Source organism: Pseudochaenichthys georgianus, chromosome 10, assembly GCF_902827115.2.
Source record: "Pseudochaenichthys georgianus chromosome 10, fPseGeo1.2, whole genome shotgun sequence".
NCBI lineage: Eukaryota > Metazoa > Chordata > Actinopteri > Perciformes > Channichthyidae > Pseudochaenichthys > Pseudochaenichthys georgianus.
The window spans coordinates 30,835,764-30,854,099 of NC_047512.1; the positions used below are offsets into that span (position 1 = coordinate 30,835,764).

Below are 18,336 nucleotides of genomic sequence, written 5' to 3' on the forward strand. Positions count from 1 at the left end.
GACGATAATAATAGAAAAAGAATCACAGTAAAGACAGTGACATTTCAAATCCCTTCATTGAGCCGGTTGTCAAGGAGATGTCTCAGCGAGATGTGTCGAGCGCCAGAAGAGGAACTGCTCTTTTAAAAGAGCGTTTACCCAGCCGCCGCTGGAGGTGCAATGTGCCTGCCATTAGGACTCTGCAGGCAAACACGAGCCTCAGAAACACACAGCGCTCCGACGCCAGGCCATGCTCTCAGGAACCGTGGAGGTCCTCTGGTCTCCTAAGGAAAATCCATTCGAATCTGCAGCCATTGTTCCACTAGGCAGCCTCTCGCTGCGGCCTGGCAGCCTCATATCGACAACCATGACCAGATGACAAACTCACTGGGGATCGCCACGTCTCAGCAACACACTGTTATCAAACAGAAGTGGACTCAAAGCTCTTTTCTCTCTCCAAAGCTCCCTTGGATCATTTCACTCTCTGCCCGCCACTGCTGTGAACCTGCAGCCTCCATTTAGAGAGAACCAGTGATGAAACTGATGGAAAGTGCCAAAACCTATATAGTTGATAAAAAGATGCACACTGCTGTGTTGTGGTGGGGATACAGCGAGACAGGCAGGAAGGCACATAGACTGAAGCAGCTGTCAAAATGGTTGTTTGTAGCCCCGCGCGTCCCGTGCTTTGGGGAAACAATAAACTGTATCATTAGAACCCCTGTCATTCACAAGTTGTTTGTACCAGCCACACACTGTGGATACTTACACCAATGCATCGCACATAGAGAGCACAGGTCAGACTCATTAAGAGCATCATTTAGAAAATAAGATATTATGGGAAGATGTGCAGGTGTTATCATAAACCAGGCCCACTGCAGCAATAAATTAGAGATGCTATCTTCTAAGTCAAGCAGTAAAGACCATTTCCTGCTTTGCTTTTTATCCCCTGAGTCAAAGGCGTAGAATTTGGAAGAGACCAAGCGACTTCTGAATTGTCCCTAGCAATAATTTTGATCACAAATGTAAAAAATAATGTCATCAGTGAAACTTTGTGATACACTAATGGCTGACAGATACTGATGTCTCATGACTTTGTAAAAAAGCCAATAATATTTATTTATTTTCTAAAATACTACAATATCGCAGGAAACCCAGATAATGTTTTTTGAACATGCAGACATTTTTGTAAATGTGCAAAAATCCCAGTGGGCTATTAAAGTCCAGGTGGTTGTAAGTGAATATATCATCACATGCACATTGATATGACTCCCCAAAAAACACACAAAAGAGAATGAAATCATGCATGTGTTTTGATTCATCAGGGATAACACTGAATAAGAACATTTGAGAGCATAACTGCATTATATTCAATTATATTTCACTATATATATGTTTTTTTTCATTCTACTATTTCAACAATTAGACAGTTAATACATCCGAGAAACAAACAACATTTAGTAGAAGTGGGAGGGCAGAGAGCATACTGTAGCTTATACAGGGGTAGCCCTCCCGTTAGTCATCCAGTTGTGTTCTGTCACCTGCCTGCATTTTGGGAATCCTATATGGCTGGCTATGTGTGGCACAGGGGGGGTCAGAGGGTCAGTGGTTTGATCCCCTGCCCCTGCAGGAAACATGTTGAAGTGTCCTTGACACTTAACTTTGAAACATTTAACATTGAAACTTAACTCCAAATTGCACTCGTAGACAATATAAAGCTGTATGTAAGTAACTTTGGATAAAAGTGTCAGCTAAAAACATATATTAGACTAAATATAATGTAATAAATAAAGACATCTCTTTCAAAATGTGGTGTATCCCCTGATTGCAGGAAAGGCCGTTTGTGATGCTTAAAAAGCACGAGTATGCTGAGAAGGACCTAGACACCAGTTTGTAATGCATTTAGCCTATACAATTTGCCTGAACATATATTGGTTTACTCCTTAACAAGCAGCTTCTGTACTCACTTTAATAATATTGAAAATGTTTATGTTGGCCTGTTGCTCATTGGAATGACACATTTTTGATATTTGGAAAAAATCAGCTGAAAGGTTAGCAACAAAAACCTCGGCAGGAAATACCAAACCTCCACCATATATCAGAATAATAATTATGAGTCAGCATTCCAGCATAGGACAGCAGTGAAGCCATATGGCATCACCTGAATGAGTCGCGGTCGTGATCCAGACGACCTCCGGACGGGGAGAGAGAGGCTGTTTGTGTCTGTCCGCCGCTCCGTGCCACACCCCCTTCTCCTCGGTGCGGTGGTATGATCCGGGGGAGCGCTGCTGTTATAGCGGCACCGAGCCTCACCAGCAGCAACAGCATCACCCCGTCAGCTCCTGCGGGTTCAACTGCGGCTAAACGCACCGTGCCGGGCTCCCTGTCACTGCGCGGCGGAGCAGCATCGCGCACAGCCCCTGCAAGGAGATCCCATCCCTCTCCCGCACGAATCGGTTCGTCGTCCTCCATCGGCATTTGAGAACCGAGCATCATCAGCATCAGCACCGCCGCCTCGAAACCAGACCGGCAGGGCGAGAGAGTGAGAGAGAGAGGTGTCTCATCCACATTTTTTTTCTCTTTGGAGCAGGAGCACCGCGTCTCAATTCAAATTCTACCGGGGGGGATTGCGCAGTCTTCAGCCTTTTTGCAGGCTTCTTATAGCGTGGAATCGGTACTAAAGGAATGGCTCTACGTCGGAAAGGTAAGCAGTTCTGGCCTTTTAGTGCACTCATTGAGAAGGGGGGGGCTGCAATGTTGCTGTGCTAAACCAGGCTGAGACAGCGTGAGTTCACAGGGAATCTTATCAGCTGTTCAGAATGGGCTATGTGGCGCATGTGTGCTGGGCAAAAGAGAGGGGCAGTGTGCGTGTGTGTGGTGCGGTTTTTATGAAAATCAGTGTGCCTGCTTCGGAAGTGCAGACTTGTATGCATGTATGTTTGACAGCAGTCTGGATGGTGACAGTTGGAGCCTGTCATGTGTGCACAGTGTCGTTTTGGTTCAGCGATGCTTACAGCCTTGAGTTGTTTTGCTCCACTTCTGCCTCGTCCACTCCATCTCCATCACTACTAAGGTGTAGCCTAATGATGCCAGCAGGGCCACCAGAGATCCAGGGGGTATAGATCTCTCTGATACCGGGCTAGACATCTCCATAAGTCCAACTTTGGCACGTTCCAGCAAGGTGACATGTGTATTCTTCTCTCAGTGAACTTCTATACCTTTCTGTGTGATGCAGCAGCTGAAGCCATCCCTTGACTAAATTATTGACCTCTATGATTACCCCCCCCCCCCCCCCTCCATGTGTTTAAAAATAGTGAGAAGGTAAATAAATAATTAACAGGGAGCGAATGCATTCTGATAAATCATAATTATTGTGAAGGCAGGGGAAAATTGCACCAGGATGGATATGCTCCGATAGATTTAAATTAGACCTCCCTCACTCCTCTCCTTCACAGTAGATTATAAATAATTGCTCGGAGTAAACCACTGAAGGCATATTTCCAATAAATAAAAAATTATGTATGAAAAACAAATAAACACACACCAAATAATGCCTGAGTAATTGTCTAAATATATTCTCCCATTAACGAGAAAACTCTCAGACACACTTTTTTGGTTTGTTAATCTTGATTTAGAGGATAGAAATGGCATAAATCATGCATTTGAGAATGCATTGTAATCAGAAACTACAATTTGTCAATAAATACATCTGATGCACTCCCCCTCCAGCCTCAGTGGAAATCTTTTAGTTTTGATATTTGGATTGTTTCACCCATAATGCATACTGTATTATCATAAAATCCCCCCCAAAAACACACTTGAATGCAGCATGTTGTGCCCGTGTTGCTTTGTATGTCACCTGACGCTGCTCACACACTGATGCTTAATTCTTCCTCGGCACGCACGTTATTATTGATAGTGATAATAAAAACGAGGCAGTCTGTCTTTGCTCTTTGGGATTAATAAAGAGCATCTGTTCGTGGAGGTCAGATAACACACACAAACAATCCTTTTGTGTCTTTGTCACTTACACACTGCAGAAGATGATGCATGGGGCCTGGAGATGATTGTAATTCAGCATTCATTTCTCCCACTGTACTGTAGTGTTGATGAGCTGTAGCTGCCGGCTGCTCATCATGCTACTGACTGGCGAAGTGTGTGTGTGTGTGTGTGTGTGTGTGTGTGTGTGTGTGTGTGTGTGTGTGTGTGTGTGTGTGTGTGTGTGTGTGTGTGTGTGTGTGTGTGTGTGTGTGTGTGTGTGTGTGTGTGTGTGTGTGTGTGTGTGTGTGTGTGTGTGTGTGTGTGTGTGTGTGTGTGTGTGTGTGTGTGTGTGTGTGTGTGTGTGTGTGTGTGTGTGTGTGTGTGTGTGTGTGTGTGTGTGTGTGTGTGTGTGTGTGTGTGAGCCTGTCGTCCACATGTGGATGTTGTTGGGCCCTGCAGATCTGCTGCGTTGGAGGTGGTGATGAGCAGTGATTAAGTGCATATTTTAAATGGCACACCCATTATGGCGACGCCTTTCACAATTAGAGGACAGCTCTTTGAATTGAAATGTCACTCCACCAATTATATGCTGCGCACATGCCACTGATAAGGCGTTGGCATTTGTGTCAGTCAAACAACCATGTGGCTAATCAATCAGTCAGATATTCGGGCTGTTACATTTCAACTCGTCAAGTGGTAAAACTAAAGTGTCACAGTAACATTTGAGATGATGGTTAAGTTAAGTAACAAAGTACTTGGATCACAATGTCATTAAAGTGGCAAAAATGGAAGCACCCATTCTACACAGCGGCCATTTTTAGGATTATATATCATATTATGGGATTATAATTAGTGATGCATTCATGAGTTAATCACTTTAATAATAGGCGGTTGGCGTAGTATGATTACTTTAAGTATGGTTAAGCTTTTGAATTTCACAAAGGGATCAATAACGTTTTAACCATCAGACGTTTCTATACATTTTGTAAAATTCATCTTAATTTGAATCGTCAAAATAACTTACACATACATGCCGTCGAGTAGATAAAGATAGCTAGATTGATATATTCTTTATGTATCCCAAGTTGGGAAATTGTTGTCGCAGCAGCATTGTTGACAGTCATTGTACCAGACATTCTTTAAAATAGAAAAAGATAAACATTAAAAGCAAACATATTCACATTAGAAAAGACATATTCAGAAGAGTATCTAAGAATACACACTATAACACATCATTTAGAATATACACTATGGACTAATCTGCTACCAGAACAAAAACAAATAAAACATTGAGTACTTTATACATTAAAACTATTGTGCTATTGTGCAACTTCTTATGTAATGTCAACTACACCCCAAATTGTACGTACAATATGTGGATACAGTAAAAAAAAAGTACAGCAGTTGAACCTGCGGTGTAGCAGAAGTCTAAAGCAACACAACACTTAATTACCTCGAAGTTGTGATTAAGTTAATTACTTAAGTAAAGGTACTAAGTTACTGTGCCGCATATTAACTCTATGCAGCCCACTCAGCAGCGGTTAGTGGTCAGTGTTGGTCTCCATGGTAATTATCTCTCTCAGCGGTTGCACACTCACTTTTAATGTTCATAGTTGTTGTTAAGCGGTTTGTGCATATGGTGTTTTTTGGAGGAAATGTAAACAAGCTTCGCAGCTCCTTGGCTTTGAGCCTAGTTATAATTCCAATCCAGAGTTGGTAAATTCTGCGAGCAGATCCCATGAATTGTCCTGAGTCAAGAATTCACAGAGAAATAATGTTTCCTTGTGTCTAATAATTTGTGTTTTTCTAAGATGTGAGTGATATTGCATGGCCTTTGGTTAGCGCGTTGCTCTGCGAGACAGCGGGGGAGTTCTTTTTTGTTATCCAGCCCTGCATTATTTATGAATGTTCATTCCAGGAATGCAGTAGCCCCTGGCACAGTAATGCTCCTTTTCTCCCATGGAATCGCTCACACACTTTCTCCTCCTTGCCCCATGCAAGTTTGCTGTGAAACTGAATTTCCTTAATATAAAATTGGGGTCATGAATTAGTGCGAGGACAACGTGGAAAGCATCAGAGGTTGTTTATAATAGGAGTACAACACTTAGAGCTGCAGTCAGAATTGAAATGATACGAGGCCCAGTGGGAGTTTGTACCCCCCCCCCCCCCCCCCCCCCTCATCACATGGTAGGAATAATTGCTGGAATAGCATACAAAGTGTCACAGTGTTCGCCACACGCTGATAATTTCAAAGTGAGGGAACCAGTTCAGGGTAATCTGACTGCTGGACCACGAGGCTTACACAAAGACACTTAAAGCTGTAGCCATTGTACAACGTCAAATATTTACCTTCTTGCTGCAATACTGCTCCATCCTCAAGAAGAATTGTTTAACAAATCCTGCAGTGCTAATTAGGGTTTCCTCTATTCATTCGGCTGTGGTCGGCCTCTGCACTCAGGAAATTGCAGGCGCTGCGATAAAAATGAAAGAAAAAAAGCAATATAATATCGCCAAATGACCCTATAAAAATCTCATAGCGCCACAGTGTTTACATTTGTGTTTTAAAATGAATGCACTTAATACAGCGAAGCATTCTTGTCAGCATAACATGTTTAATAATTGAAAAAAGGAATCAGTGAATATGGAAAGCTTTGATGCAGCATTATGGTTATTATTCTTACAAAGTGATTGGCAGCAAATTATGAAACTACCAGTTTCTTGGAGGATTAACTCTTTCACAGACGGAGCAGCCTTTATTTTGCATGTCCTGTTTCGTAATAAAGGGGTCTTCTTTCCAGAATAGGATACAAATCTGCGTACAATACATCACAGTCTGGAAGCAAGATGTCTCCCGTTTGCTTTCTCTTGTTTTTGGCATCCTTTCTCACACTATGATAAAAAAAATATTCCTCCGTCGGCAAGGTCTTTTGTCTCTTTTGTTGCTTTTATTCTCTCCATATGCTCAAATATCCAAATACAATACTGTTTATTTCAGAGCTGAAACCAAAAAGGGAGCAACAGCAACAGAGAAAGGGACATAAATAGTATCAAAAAGAAAATAACCTTGCTGCACACACACACACACACACACACACACACACACACACACACACACACACACACACACACACACACACACACACACACACACACACACACACACACGTACAGTATATGCCTGGGGCGTTTTTTCTTTTAAGTTTCTGGCTTGACATCTCCAGCTTTCTATTCTCTCTTGTCTCCTTCCATTGGGCTTTGGGCAAGATTCAGGAACTATGCATTTTGATAAGAAGCTGAGTGTTATGTTACATTTGTTTTGTGAAAATGCAATCATAGCCTACCTTTACTGTACGTCCACATCCCCCATTCCCCCCACCCTCCACCTCTCTTCTTTTAAAATCCAGTCAGAATAAAGAAGGATCAGAGAGATAGGCTTACTGGTCAAGCCCACTCTACTTCTCTTTCAAATATGAGATTAATTTGTCAAGAGGTGTGTGTGTGTGTGTGTGTGTGTGTGTGTGTGTGTGTGTGTGTGTGTGTGTGTGTGTGTGTGTGTGTGTGTGTGTGTGTGTGTGTGTGTGTGTGTGTGTGTGTGTGTGTGTGTGTGTGTGTGTGTGTGTGTGTGTGTGTGTGTGTGTGTGTGTGTGTGTGTGTGTGTGTGTGTGTGTGTGTGTGTGTGTGTGTGTGTGTTTGGATAGGAGTGCTGATTGAACCCACCTAGCTAGAGGGCTGCGACAGAAGAGCTGATTTAAGCGTATGCACATTTGCTGGGGACTTCATTTGCGTTGCTGTATTGGATTGTGTTATATTTATAAACTAAGGCTGCAACTAAGTATTATTTTTCATTATTGATTGATCCATGTAATATATTGGTCGTTATGTTCCTGTGGGCCAAGTTTATGTATTCAAAAGGGGCTGCAATGATAAGTCAACAAACAGAAATTGTCCTCTAAATGGATTGAAAGTCATATTTTGTGCAAAATTGGCAGAAAATGCTTCAGAAAAGGCTCTAAAATGTAAGGGATTTAGGTTTGAATCCATTTTCTTTATCATATCAAACATAATTACTTTCTATTGAAGACATCACCTTTGACTTTGAGAAATTGAAGTAGACATTGTTCACTATTTTCCTCTAGAAAACCATTAGCAGACTAAGGATGCATAATGCAAATCCTTGTTAGGTGCAGCTCTATGCAAATGTCAGGTTTTGTTTGACAAAGAGCACAAAGACACACAATTAAGAAGATAAAGAAAACAATATACTGTATTAGTCACATTTGAAAAACTAGAAATGGAATCAAAGCTCTTTTTTCTTGAAGAATAAGCATATTACTTACTTACTAATGAATGTATTATTGGAGGATTAAACACTACAGCTCAAATTACCTTTATTGCAATGTGTACCTTTTATTTTGTCCACCCTATTGGGAATGTCTTAAACCTCATAAAGCTGTACTGTTGTTCATTTTATTTTGTCCGCCTTTTGTGTGTACAGTATATTCACAAAAACTGTGCCTATTAATATCTAAGCAGACACACACACACACACACACACACACACACACACACACACACACACACACACACACACACACACACACACACACACACACACACACGTATACAGAAAGTCGATGCACACCTACAGGGACACATTTCTCACAGTGAATTTTTTTATTAATCAAGTCAGTGGACAACTTCAGAAGAAGAAAAATCAATTTTTGTTTCTTCCCCAATTCATTACCACACAAATTGTCCTTCACTTCAGAGTGCGCATTGAGGTATCGGTGTCACAATAATTAAGTTAAAATCCATTATATTTGCGTTGATTTTATCCCTCTTTGTTGTTGACACGGGGGGACAAAAGGAAAGTGGGCTGCTGGCCAGTGTTGATACTCCCCAGATGTACAGCAGCATTTCACCTTCAGTCCCATCGATACAGGACAATTAATGGGGAGGGAAAACTTGTTGCACATGATTAACATCAAGGCCCCTGGTAATTAGACTTCAGGTACATACAACTACATCTGCACCCCAAAACCATGATTGATACCCCGATGTGAATACGTTGCATCTACAGCCTATTAAAAGATTTATTTAGCAACATAAAACACGGTGATGGTTTGCTGTACATCTCTCGTCTAAACGAGTTCATCTATTTCCTGCTGACTGGTAAATAGCCTCATGTGTATCATCAGTAATATTCATAGCTCTACTTTCTAGATGATCATGAATTATTAACTGGTAGGAAAGATGAATAGCCCCAAAACGGTGCTTGATGCCTCTCAGCTGGAAGCCATTTTGTTATACAGTATAGTACAGTACAATCAAATGTGTTCTGTGACGTGTTGTTTTGTGGTTAAGGTTTAATTTCAGAATGCGATCCACCGTGAACTCTGGGATGCGTTTCAAGTATTTGTATCATTGCCCCGAATTGACTTCTAACGGAGGAGACGTCTATTCTCTCAGCTGATTGCCAGCCAGCACGCCAAGCCAAACTGCACAAAGATAAAGGATTTGAGCGGAAAAAATACCCAGAATCTGCTCCAAGAAAAACCAGGCAGCAGTTCCAAGTACAGCAGACCTAATACAGATGTAACAATCCTCACATCCTTCATTTCACAGAAAGCAGTGCATGTCAGCCCGACCTGGAAAAAGAATTGTTCGGAGTATACACATTGTGTTCTCTTTGTTGTGCTCGGACGACACAGTGATTCATCTGACAAGCAACAAAAGGAGACATTCAAATTGTTCAGGAACTAGTTTTGCCAATCAAATTTAGAAAAGTCTACAATGTAATGAAGGAAGCAGGATGGATGAAAAGCAAAAGAAAGATGATGGAAATAACATCCTCTCCATGTCCTAACATTGTACAGTATTTCCTGTTTTGTTTCATTTGTCGTCTAGAACACTTTCCTTTTCACTGTGACTGACAGTCACGTGAAACATCCAAGGCTGAAAACATTGCTTTGGTTTCTAGAGACGGTTTGACTTTCGAAAGTAAAGGTGGATAACCAAACTGTATAGCATAACCTCAAGGTGCATTTTATATCTGCTATCCACAGAGCCGGCTAACGGAGAGAAAGCATTCTTCCCCCGCACAGCCGATCTCATCAGTAGCGTACAAAAGAGCACCGCCATGGCCGCAGTTTGTTCCCGAGCTCGGTCTTCTGTCCTTTGAGGAGCTTTCTCCTCTCTTTGTCAAACTTTTTTTTTTTCTTGAGCGAGGCTGCTGATAAAACTGAGCGAACTCAACCACCGAAAGGCCCGGAGATTCAGAGAGGAGGTGAAGGTTGAGAACAGATCTGAGGAGCCGGGGAGGAGGAGGGATGCATGCTGAGAGCACTCAGTTCTTTTCGGAACAAAAATCCTCCTCCTCCTCCTCCTCTCGCGCACTCCTGGGCTTTGCCAGATGACAAGCGTCACATTGCAGGAGTGTAGATGGAAGATTAGCCCACTTAGCATTCAGAAATCAATCTGCATGGCTTCTCAACAGCTAGCAGTAGCTCTGCTCCTCCGCAGGGCTAAGACTCATGTCTCTGTAATCAAAAACGTAATAAAGGAGACTCGCAGGAAATACTGTCTAAATCGCTAATCGCCAAATCCAATTTCTGGAATCAATGGCATTGATTTATCAATTAATCCTGCATCTGTAATGCTGCCACTTTGCCGTGCTTTGGGTGTTGGAGGTTTCAGCGGTCAAATGCATTATTGAAAGAGGCTTCTTACCAAGCAGTGGCAGATGCAGAGAGCTTAGGAGGGTGTCAGTCTTGATGTAACGCTTTATTTGCAAAGCGAGTTAGCGTGAGCAGACTTTTAGTCCTGCTAGGAGGACAGTGACATGTATTTATCTTGCGAGAGAGGAGGAATATCAAATGTGTTGAATAAGGCTTTGTCTTGTCAGGAATATTGATTAAGTGGTTTCGGGTGGTGTCTGTTGCTTCGTGTGTGTTTTTGGTCGAATGCCTGTGTGGGAAATGTGGTGTAGTGCATGTGAGAGTGTTGCGTACTCTCATCCATCTGAGTTGTTCGTTGTTTTCTCCTCGGGCTTTTGTAAGCAATCAGCAGAGGGCTTTAGATCAGAGAGAAGTGGATATGTGGAAAAGAAAGTCTGGTTTGAAGCAACGGAAAGAGAAAAAAAAGCTATACCTTGGTTCTAAAAGAAAGAAGAAAAAGTTTAGTCATATGCGATGTATGAAAAAAGCTTAGCTACTCCCTCGCTCTCGGCCACAGTCAGAGGGCATGAATAGTGTAGGACCTTATGGATTTCTCCACACCGCTCAGCCATGCAGTGGCGATGTGGGATTTGACTCATGTAGGATATAAATAGCCAAATGGCCCAGGATGGTTTCTTAGCTCCTCACAATAACCAATCTGCTCTGCGAGTGGACACGCTCGCCTCTTTCTCCGGCGTCTTGGTCATGCTCTCATTCCGACACCGGTGGGCACAGACTGTACGGGCTATTGTGTTACCTACCGTGTACTGACTTTTTCTTCTCCATTTGCACCTTGGGCGCTGCATTCTGAGGAAGAATGGAGGGAGGCAGTGCACCGGAGAGTACATGGCAAAGACACTGCGAGAAATGGCGAGCACGGGGTTTTCACAATGCATTCCTCACTGAAAAGGCCAGTGTTTATTGTGTAGGGCGTGTGGGTGTTGAAGTGTGTTGAAGTGTGTTGTTTGCCAGTTAGCGTGAAATGCTACAAGTGCGTGTGGGTGTGGGGAGGGCAATGAGCGTGTGTCCGGCTGTAGCCCATTGTCAGTGTTTTTCATCTTTGAGGATACTGAGGTCCATGTTTTTGTGTGTGTGTGTGTGTGTGTGTGTGTGTGTGTGTGTGTGTGTGTGTGTGTGTGTGTGTGTGTGTGTGTGTGTGTGTGTGTGTGTGTGTGTGTGTGTGTGTGTGTGTGTGTGTGTGTGTGTGTGTGTGTGTGTGTGTGTGTGTGTGTGTGTGTGTGTGTGTGTGTGTGTGTGTGTGTGCTCTTCTGTTGGTAAACTCGGCATTAGCAGCTAGAGATGTCAGGCTTGGTCAGCTATGAAAGCAGGGCTACGTGATGAGAGTGCTGCCGCTGCCCACAGATAGCTAGCCCTTATCCACTAATTAAAACCCTCTATCACTCCATGTCTCACTTGGCAATCTCTCCATCCTTCAATTCTCCCCCCATTTTCACTGTGAAATCTCTCCATCTCTCATTATCTATCCATCATTCTCTTTATCCCCGCTCTCCATGCATCTCCCCCCCCCCCCCCCCCCCCCCCCCCCCCCCCCTACCCCACCTCTCGGCATCTGCGGAGGCCTCTCCTAGTGGGTGGTGTACTGTTTTGTTGTGTTTCGGGGAGGTTTAGGTATAACAGGGTCCTGGGGGTCCTGCAGAGCTTCTCGTCTGAGGTGTCCCTGTCATATGCCTGAGGAGCTATGGCGGTGCTAACGAATACAATTGTTTTCAAGACCCCCCTCCCCCTCCCCTCCCTCACTCCAGGAGAGGCATCTTTCTCTGGCAGCTCATTGTTTACTCCCGCAGGACCTGTAGCCTGGATCTGCATTCTCTGCTACAGAGAGTGCGCCTTCTGATGATTAAGCCATCAAAATGGTAGACAAAATGCAAACCTGCAAAACAACAGCGGGATTGTCATGACTTCACTTCGCGGCATCTGCAGCGACGACAGCTCGAGCATAAACATATATTCCGGGATGTTTCATCTCATCGTCATTCCCGTGGCTTGCGAGGCCTGTTTAGTGAGCGGGATTAGCTCGCCTCTGTGCAAACAAGCTTCTCGGAAAATGTGTAAAGGCCAGAGCTAACAAAGATAGCAGCTCCCCACTCACTGAGGGTCTCCAGGCTGTTATGAAAATAAGACCTTCTCTGCATGTCGGAGATGCATTTGTAATCCTGGAACTATACTGTATCAATAATCAGAGGAGTTAATATTGTTGGATGGCACTCTGCTCTACCCGTCCTGCTTGTTTATTTACCGATGTGAAACTCAATTTCTCTGCCATCGCCTGGCCCCGATCCACTTTCCCTGCCACTCTTCTTCTCTTTTTTTTCCCCCATTGTGCATGTCTTCTCTCTTGCCGTTCGTCATGATTCCAGCCCATTCATTTGAGATTGGAAAGTGTAATTGGTTTTGGCTTTCTCCCCCCTTCTCGCACGGCCATCTCTGCCGTGCTGTTTTTTTGTTATTGTTGTCGGACATCTAAGGAACCCCGCCCCCCCCGGAGATGACTTGGAGCGTAAATCCTGTTTAAAAGCAACTGTGGATGTGAGCCTCTATCACTTCTCTAAGCAGATTTGCAGGGGGGAGAGCCCACTGCTATACGGATGCCCTGTTTGAGAAAATGGAAGGATAGAAGGGGATCAAGCGGGCGAAGAGTCTCATTTAATAATATTAACTGTGTAACCATGGAGTATCACTCCCGTGTTGTTGTGTGTGTGAGTTTGTGGCGAGAGAGAATGTGATAAGAAAGAGAAGGGTTAGGAGTTGGGGCAATTTAATGTGATGCATGTGTTTCACTCAGTGTTGTCACTTTGTATTAATTTTAAACCGTGCAGTGAATAGGCCATTACACACTGATGAATTATAGATTAGTATTAAAGTAGGAATGAAATCACACAGTAACATACACATACATTGTCATTGCAAACAAGCACTCACTGTTCATCTATTTGTAGCGCAAACAAATCTCTCGACATCGCACATTTTCACCTGTATCTAACTTTTCCTTTTCTCTATTAAGTGACGATACATAAAATGCAGTTCTGTGTTGTGGTTAACATAGTATGCTGCACTTCATACATCTTTAAAGGCTATGAATTGTACATACTTCAGTCTTGTATGGAGATGATTAAGATCAGTTGTTAGTCACTGGCAGCGTAGTGATGCAATCATTCAAGCACTTAGTTAGCTTCACTGGGGATCCCTGCTCTACATGCACATAACACAATGATGAGCGAGATGATACAAACCATGTGGTGAAGGTTTTTGAAGATTGAGGTATTAAACATTAACTCTAGCATGACGATTATTATTTCGACATCATTATTAGACCTTCCCGTGGCTGCCCTTGTGTGTGTTTTTCTATGAATAGCGAGCCATCGGCGCCCTCTATACGCGCCCCAAGGTGCTTTCCTCCTCGACTACAAATCTAGGCTAGTGTTGTGCTCAGGTGGCACATGCTGACTTGTCCTACAGAAAGCCCATGTGTCTTGTTTGAAGTGAGCTGGGCTCTAAGAAACAACCACCAGGTTTGACATCAAAACCAAGAATCAAACCCCCTAATGGGCACCCCACTGTGGGCTAGAATTAGTGAGAATAACCCCCGCTAGCAGGCTTACTTCTCTAAACGCAGGGGCCTCCGAGGACGACATGGAGGGTGGAGAGCGTGTAAGGTATAGGGCAAGGAGGAGAAATGGACTGGTACAAGAAGGAATGATGGTGGAAGAGGGGAATTAACAAGTAGAGGAAACAAGACTAGCTATTCCGCATTGTACAAGCTTGAATACACACAGCAAGCACAATGTTTACCAGATTGGTCAATCAATCAATCAATCAATCAATGTTTATTTATATAGCCCAATATCACAAATGTTACATTAGTCTCAGTGGTCTTCACAGTGTGTACAGAATATCAGTATGACAATACGACACCCTCTGTCCTTAGACCCTCTGTCCTTAGACCCTCTGTCCTTAGACCCTCTGTCCTTAGACCCTCACATCGTACAAGGAAAAATTGGTCCGCACACTCCATCTATGGGGACACAAGATGGTGTGCCGGGGATTGCATGCTTTTCATTGTTGCATGTTAGCGTGTGACAGACATAAAACAGGACAGAGAGCCTCTGTAGAGACAGGCAGCAGTCAGTGCCTGCAGCATGCTCAGAGCTCACAGGGTAATGTATACTCACTCCTCGTCGTACCAGAGAGAAGGTGACACCAGTCAATCCCATTCTGACAGGGCAGCTGAGATAATAGCCGGCTTTGATTCCAGGCAATAACTCCTGCCAATCAAAATGAAAGGCATCGCGATTGCAGGGGAACCACAAGTGTGCATGTGTGTGTGGTGTGTGAGGCGTACAGTATGCTACAGTACCGCTCAGGATGCAAAATGTGGTTTTAGAGGCCTTCTTGTGCTTTGATTAAGGAGGAAACTCAGGAGATGGAGGACAAGGCTTTAAACTGATCATCTGCGTCATAATAATGTCTGCACAAGATGAGGATGTGTGTGTGGGATGAATGTGCCGTTTGACTGTCAGGGGTCGGCGGGTGGTCTCTGTGTGCATGCAAAGCGATCCGTGTGTGCGCAAATGTGCGTGAGGAGGGTTGAGCGCCAGGCCAAGGGAAGGAGTCTTTCAGGTGGAATAAAAGCATTACTGCAGTGGGAGAAAGGTCAGCTGTAAACTTGTATCAGACTGGTGGTGATCACCCTCTGCTGCAGATCTCTGAGGTATTGAGCAGGCACGCTCTAATGGCTTTGATATATGGACTACAGGACTCCCTGAAGAGGTCAATACCATAGCACTTTGTCTCTATGAGCAATGACCCTCTCAAGCTCCATTTAGAAGCTTTATATCTGCAGAAAATAGGCTGGAAAGGCCTCCGGCAGGGCACGGTGAAAGATAACTAATATGAATGAAGTATTTTCTAATCACTTCTTTCTGGGCCCTAATCGACGTCCCAATCAATCACCGGTTATGGCGGTATAAGCATATTGTGCGGGACGTTATCAAAAATAGATTTTGATTTGGTTAAGAGAAGAACAAGAGAGTCTTTATCAATTCTCCATTAGGCAGGGCAGTGACACCGTAAAGCCTGGTGTGTAGTAGTGTGTCGTCACTACTTGGGAAGCTGGTGAGTAACAGTGTTTAATGAGAGTGACAGACGTGGGGCTCGAGCTGCACATTAGTTGATTTTGTTCTCCAACTTGTCAATGGTTGTCTGTGAAATCGAGCTAAAGGCCACAGTAGGGGGATAACACGGAAACAACAAGTGACAGAACGGAGAGCCGTGCTTGATTATGGCCAATTTCTCTTCATACACGTCCGGACATAATGGCCTCCATCGCGGTCCCTTCTGAGCATATTGATTTGGAACTAACCTTTGGTGTGAAATATGAAAGAAGCCAAAGACTGTTTATGAATGTCTGCTGTAATTGGAATGAGCAGATGTTGCAATATTGTCCCACTGTGTTCAATAACAGGCTTCTGGTGCTATTTCTCTCCTCTGCCCTGTCTGTTTACTCCCCTGTTTCCCTTCATTTCCCTCCGCTGGCACATCTTTCTTCCTCCCTGCTGTCCTTTTCCTGCCTCTTTCACCAACCTTCCCCTCCCGTCTTTTCTCACCTCCAGACTCTGTGCTCTGTCCCGTGGCTGTGCTGAGTGACTAAGCAGAGACCGACAAGCCATGGAGGAGATGGACAGTAAACCTTACCAACCTTTGTCGAAGGGACGCCATGAGATGGAGATGTCCTACACCAGCTCGTCTGACGAGAGCGAGGACGGCCGCGCCCACCACCGCTCCTACACCTCTCGTGAAACCCTCCCGGACTACACACACGAGCTGCGCCTCACACTCGGATCTCACCGGGAGAGACAGAACAACTACAGCCAACCCCAACCAGGTACTACAAAGATACAAACACAGCACAGTTACCAACCATTTTCACATGACTCTCCTTACCATTTTCTTTTTAGACGGCATTGTTGTTAAAGTATCTGAGTTTTAGAATGATAAGATAAAATAAGATGTACTTTATTCATCCCAATTTTGGAAATGTTTGCGTTGCAGCAGCATAACAATACAAGGTAGTGTACATTAGAACAATTAAAAGACTAGAAATATCAATTACAAATGTAAACATCTCAATAGAAATAAAATATCATTCAAAAAATGTTTAAATACAAATGTACAGCAAATGAGACGAAGATGGAAACTTGAGGCGTTTCTTTGTGTTTCTCGTGTCTTTCTCTTCCCGCACACTCATACGTTTAAGCTGACTGGACGCCGGCCAATCATTTGGATAGATTCTCAGACAGTTTCATGTCCACAGTGTTAACAGTGTGGGACACAGCGTAAACACATGGTCGACAGACACTAATCAACGTTTCCAACTTGAACAACACCCAATAACCGTCTTGGTTTGTCAGGGCCTTAAGGCTTATGTGTTCATCTAAAAATATAAATCGATAGATACTGTATGTGCACATAAATGGATTCTGGCACACAAGGGGAAGACACTCACAAGGACTCTCACTGAGGTCTTTAAAAGGACCTTTTTGAATTACCTATTACATTCCACAATGAGACAGGAGGACAGTCGGAGGCAGCCAATTACCTGTTCTCCAAGGAAGTGATATTTCTCTCCCACAGCTAAACTAGGTCAACCCCAAACCTCTATGGCCTCACCTGTGGTGGAACACCCTCCTTCATTACACACACACACACGTGTGGACACACTGGCGCACTTTGACACATACACTGAATAATTCTTCCCTGCCGGTGACAGGAGGAGAAATGGGCCAATGCGTGCTGTGATGGATGGCCTTTATGCAGGTCATGTGTGGTGTTAAGAGAGAAGCAGCACCTCATCAGGACAATGCCGCTGTGCATGGTTCATTGTGATCAATAGATACTCTTTCTCCTACTCCAACCTCCCGCTTCTCTGCAAGACCTACCCACCATGCTAACAAGCAGCATTAGCCATTCACAGCAGTTACAACTCCTGACATCAGGCCGCTGCGGGGATAGCGTGTTTTGAATGCCACCTTCTATGGATTTTATGATATTGTTCTCCATGCAGGGACTCGTCAATGGCCATTAGTCATCAGCATGTCTTCCGCAACATTGTAGAGTCAAAGAGCACTTGGCTTTTTCAACAGTTGCGCCCTTTCTGTTTCCATAACAAACAACATCCCCTGCCATCAGTGTCATATGGTAAGGTGTGATAGACCCCCCAAAGCAGACTTTGAAATGTCAATGGTAGCCGGTTCTGAGAAACACATCTGTTCATCTTTGGGCAACCGAGTTATATATAGCTTAGCCTACCTAAGTAACCAACTGTTAAGGGGGGACTTTGCCTCCAGTGACGTTTTTAATGGATTACAGTGTTCCTGAAAAAGATCAGCCAATTTTTCCCCCCTCTAATTCCCCGCCCAGCTTCTTCATATTTTCCCACATCTTTCAAACTGCCGCATCTTGCCATCTCCTTCCTTATTTTCCTCCCTTATCATTTTCCTTGATACTACACATTCCTCTTTGTGGATTAAATCCCAAATTCCCAAATTGCCCTTATTGCCCCTTTCTCAGGTCCTTTACAATTAAAAAGATACTATTCATATGGATAATTATTGTTAATCACCTAAGAGAGCTTCCCACACTAATT

The 18,336-nt window shown here is 43.7% G+C and overlaps 1 protein-coding gene across 1 annotated transcript in view; it reads left to right on the forward strand.

Moving 5' to 3' along the window:
- The first annotated feature begins 2,292 nt into the window (after positions 1 to 2,292).
- Positions 2,293 to 18,336, forward strand: part of tenm1 (teneurin transmembrane protein 1) — a 195,427-nt gene continuing 179,383 nt past the window's right edge. The window contains exons 1-2 of the mRNA XM_034092269.2: positions 2,293 to 2,680; positions 16,304 to 16,575. Of these exons, the coding sequence (XP_033948160.1) occupies positions 16,359 to 16,575 (217 nt within the window). The 5' untranslated portion in view covers positions 2,293 to 2,680; positions 16,304 to 16,358. The remainder of the gene's footprint in view (positions 2,681 to 16,303; positions 16,576 to 18,336) is intronic.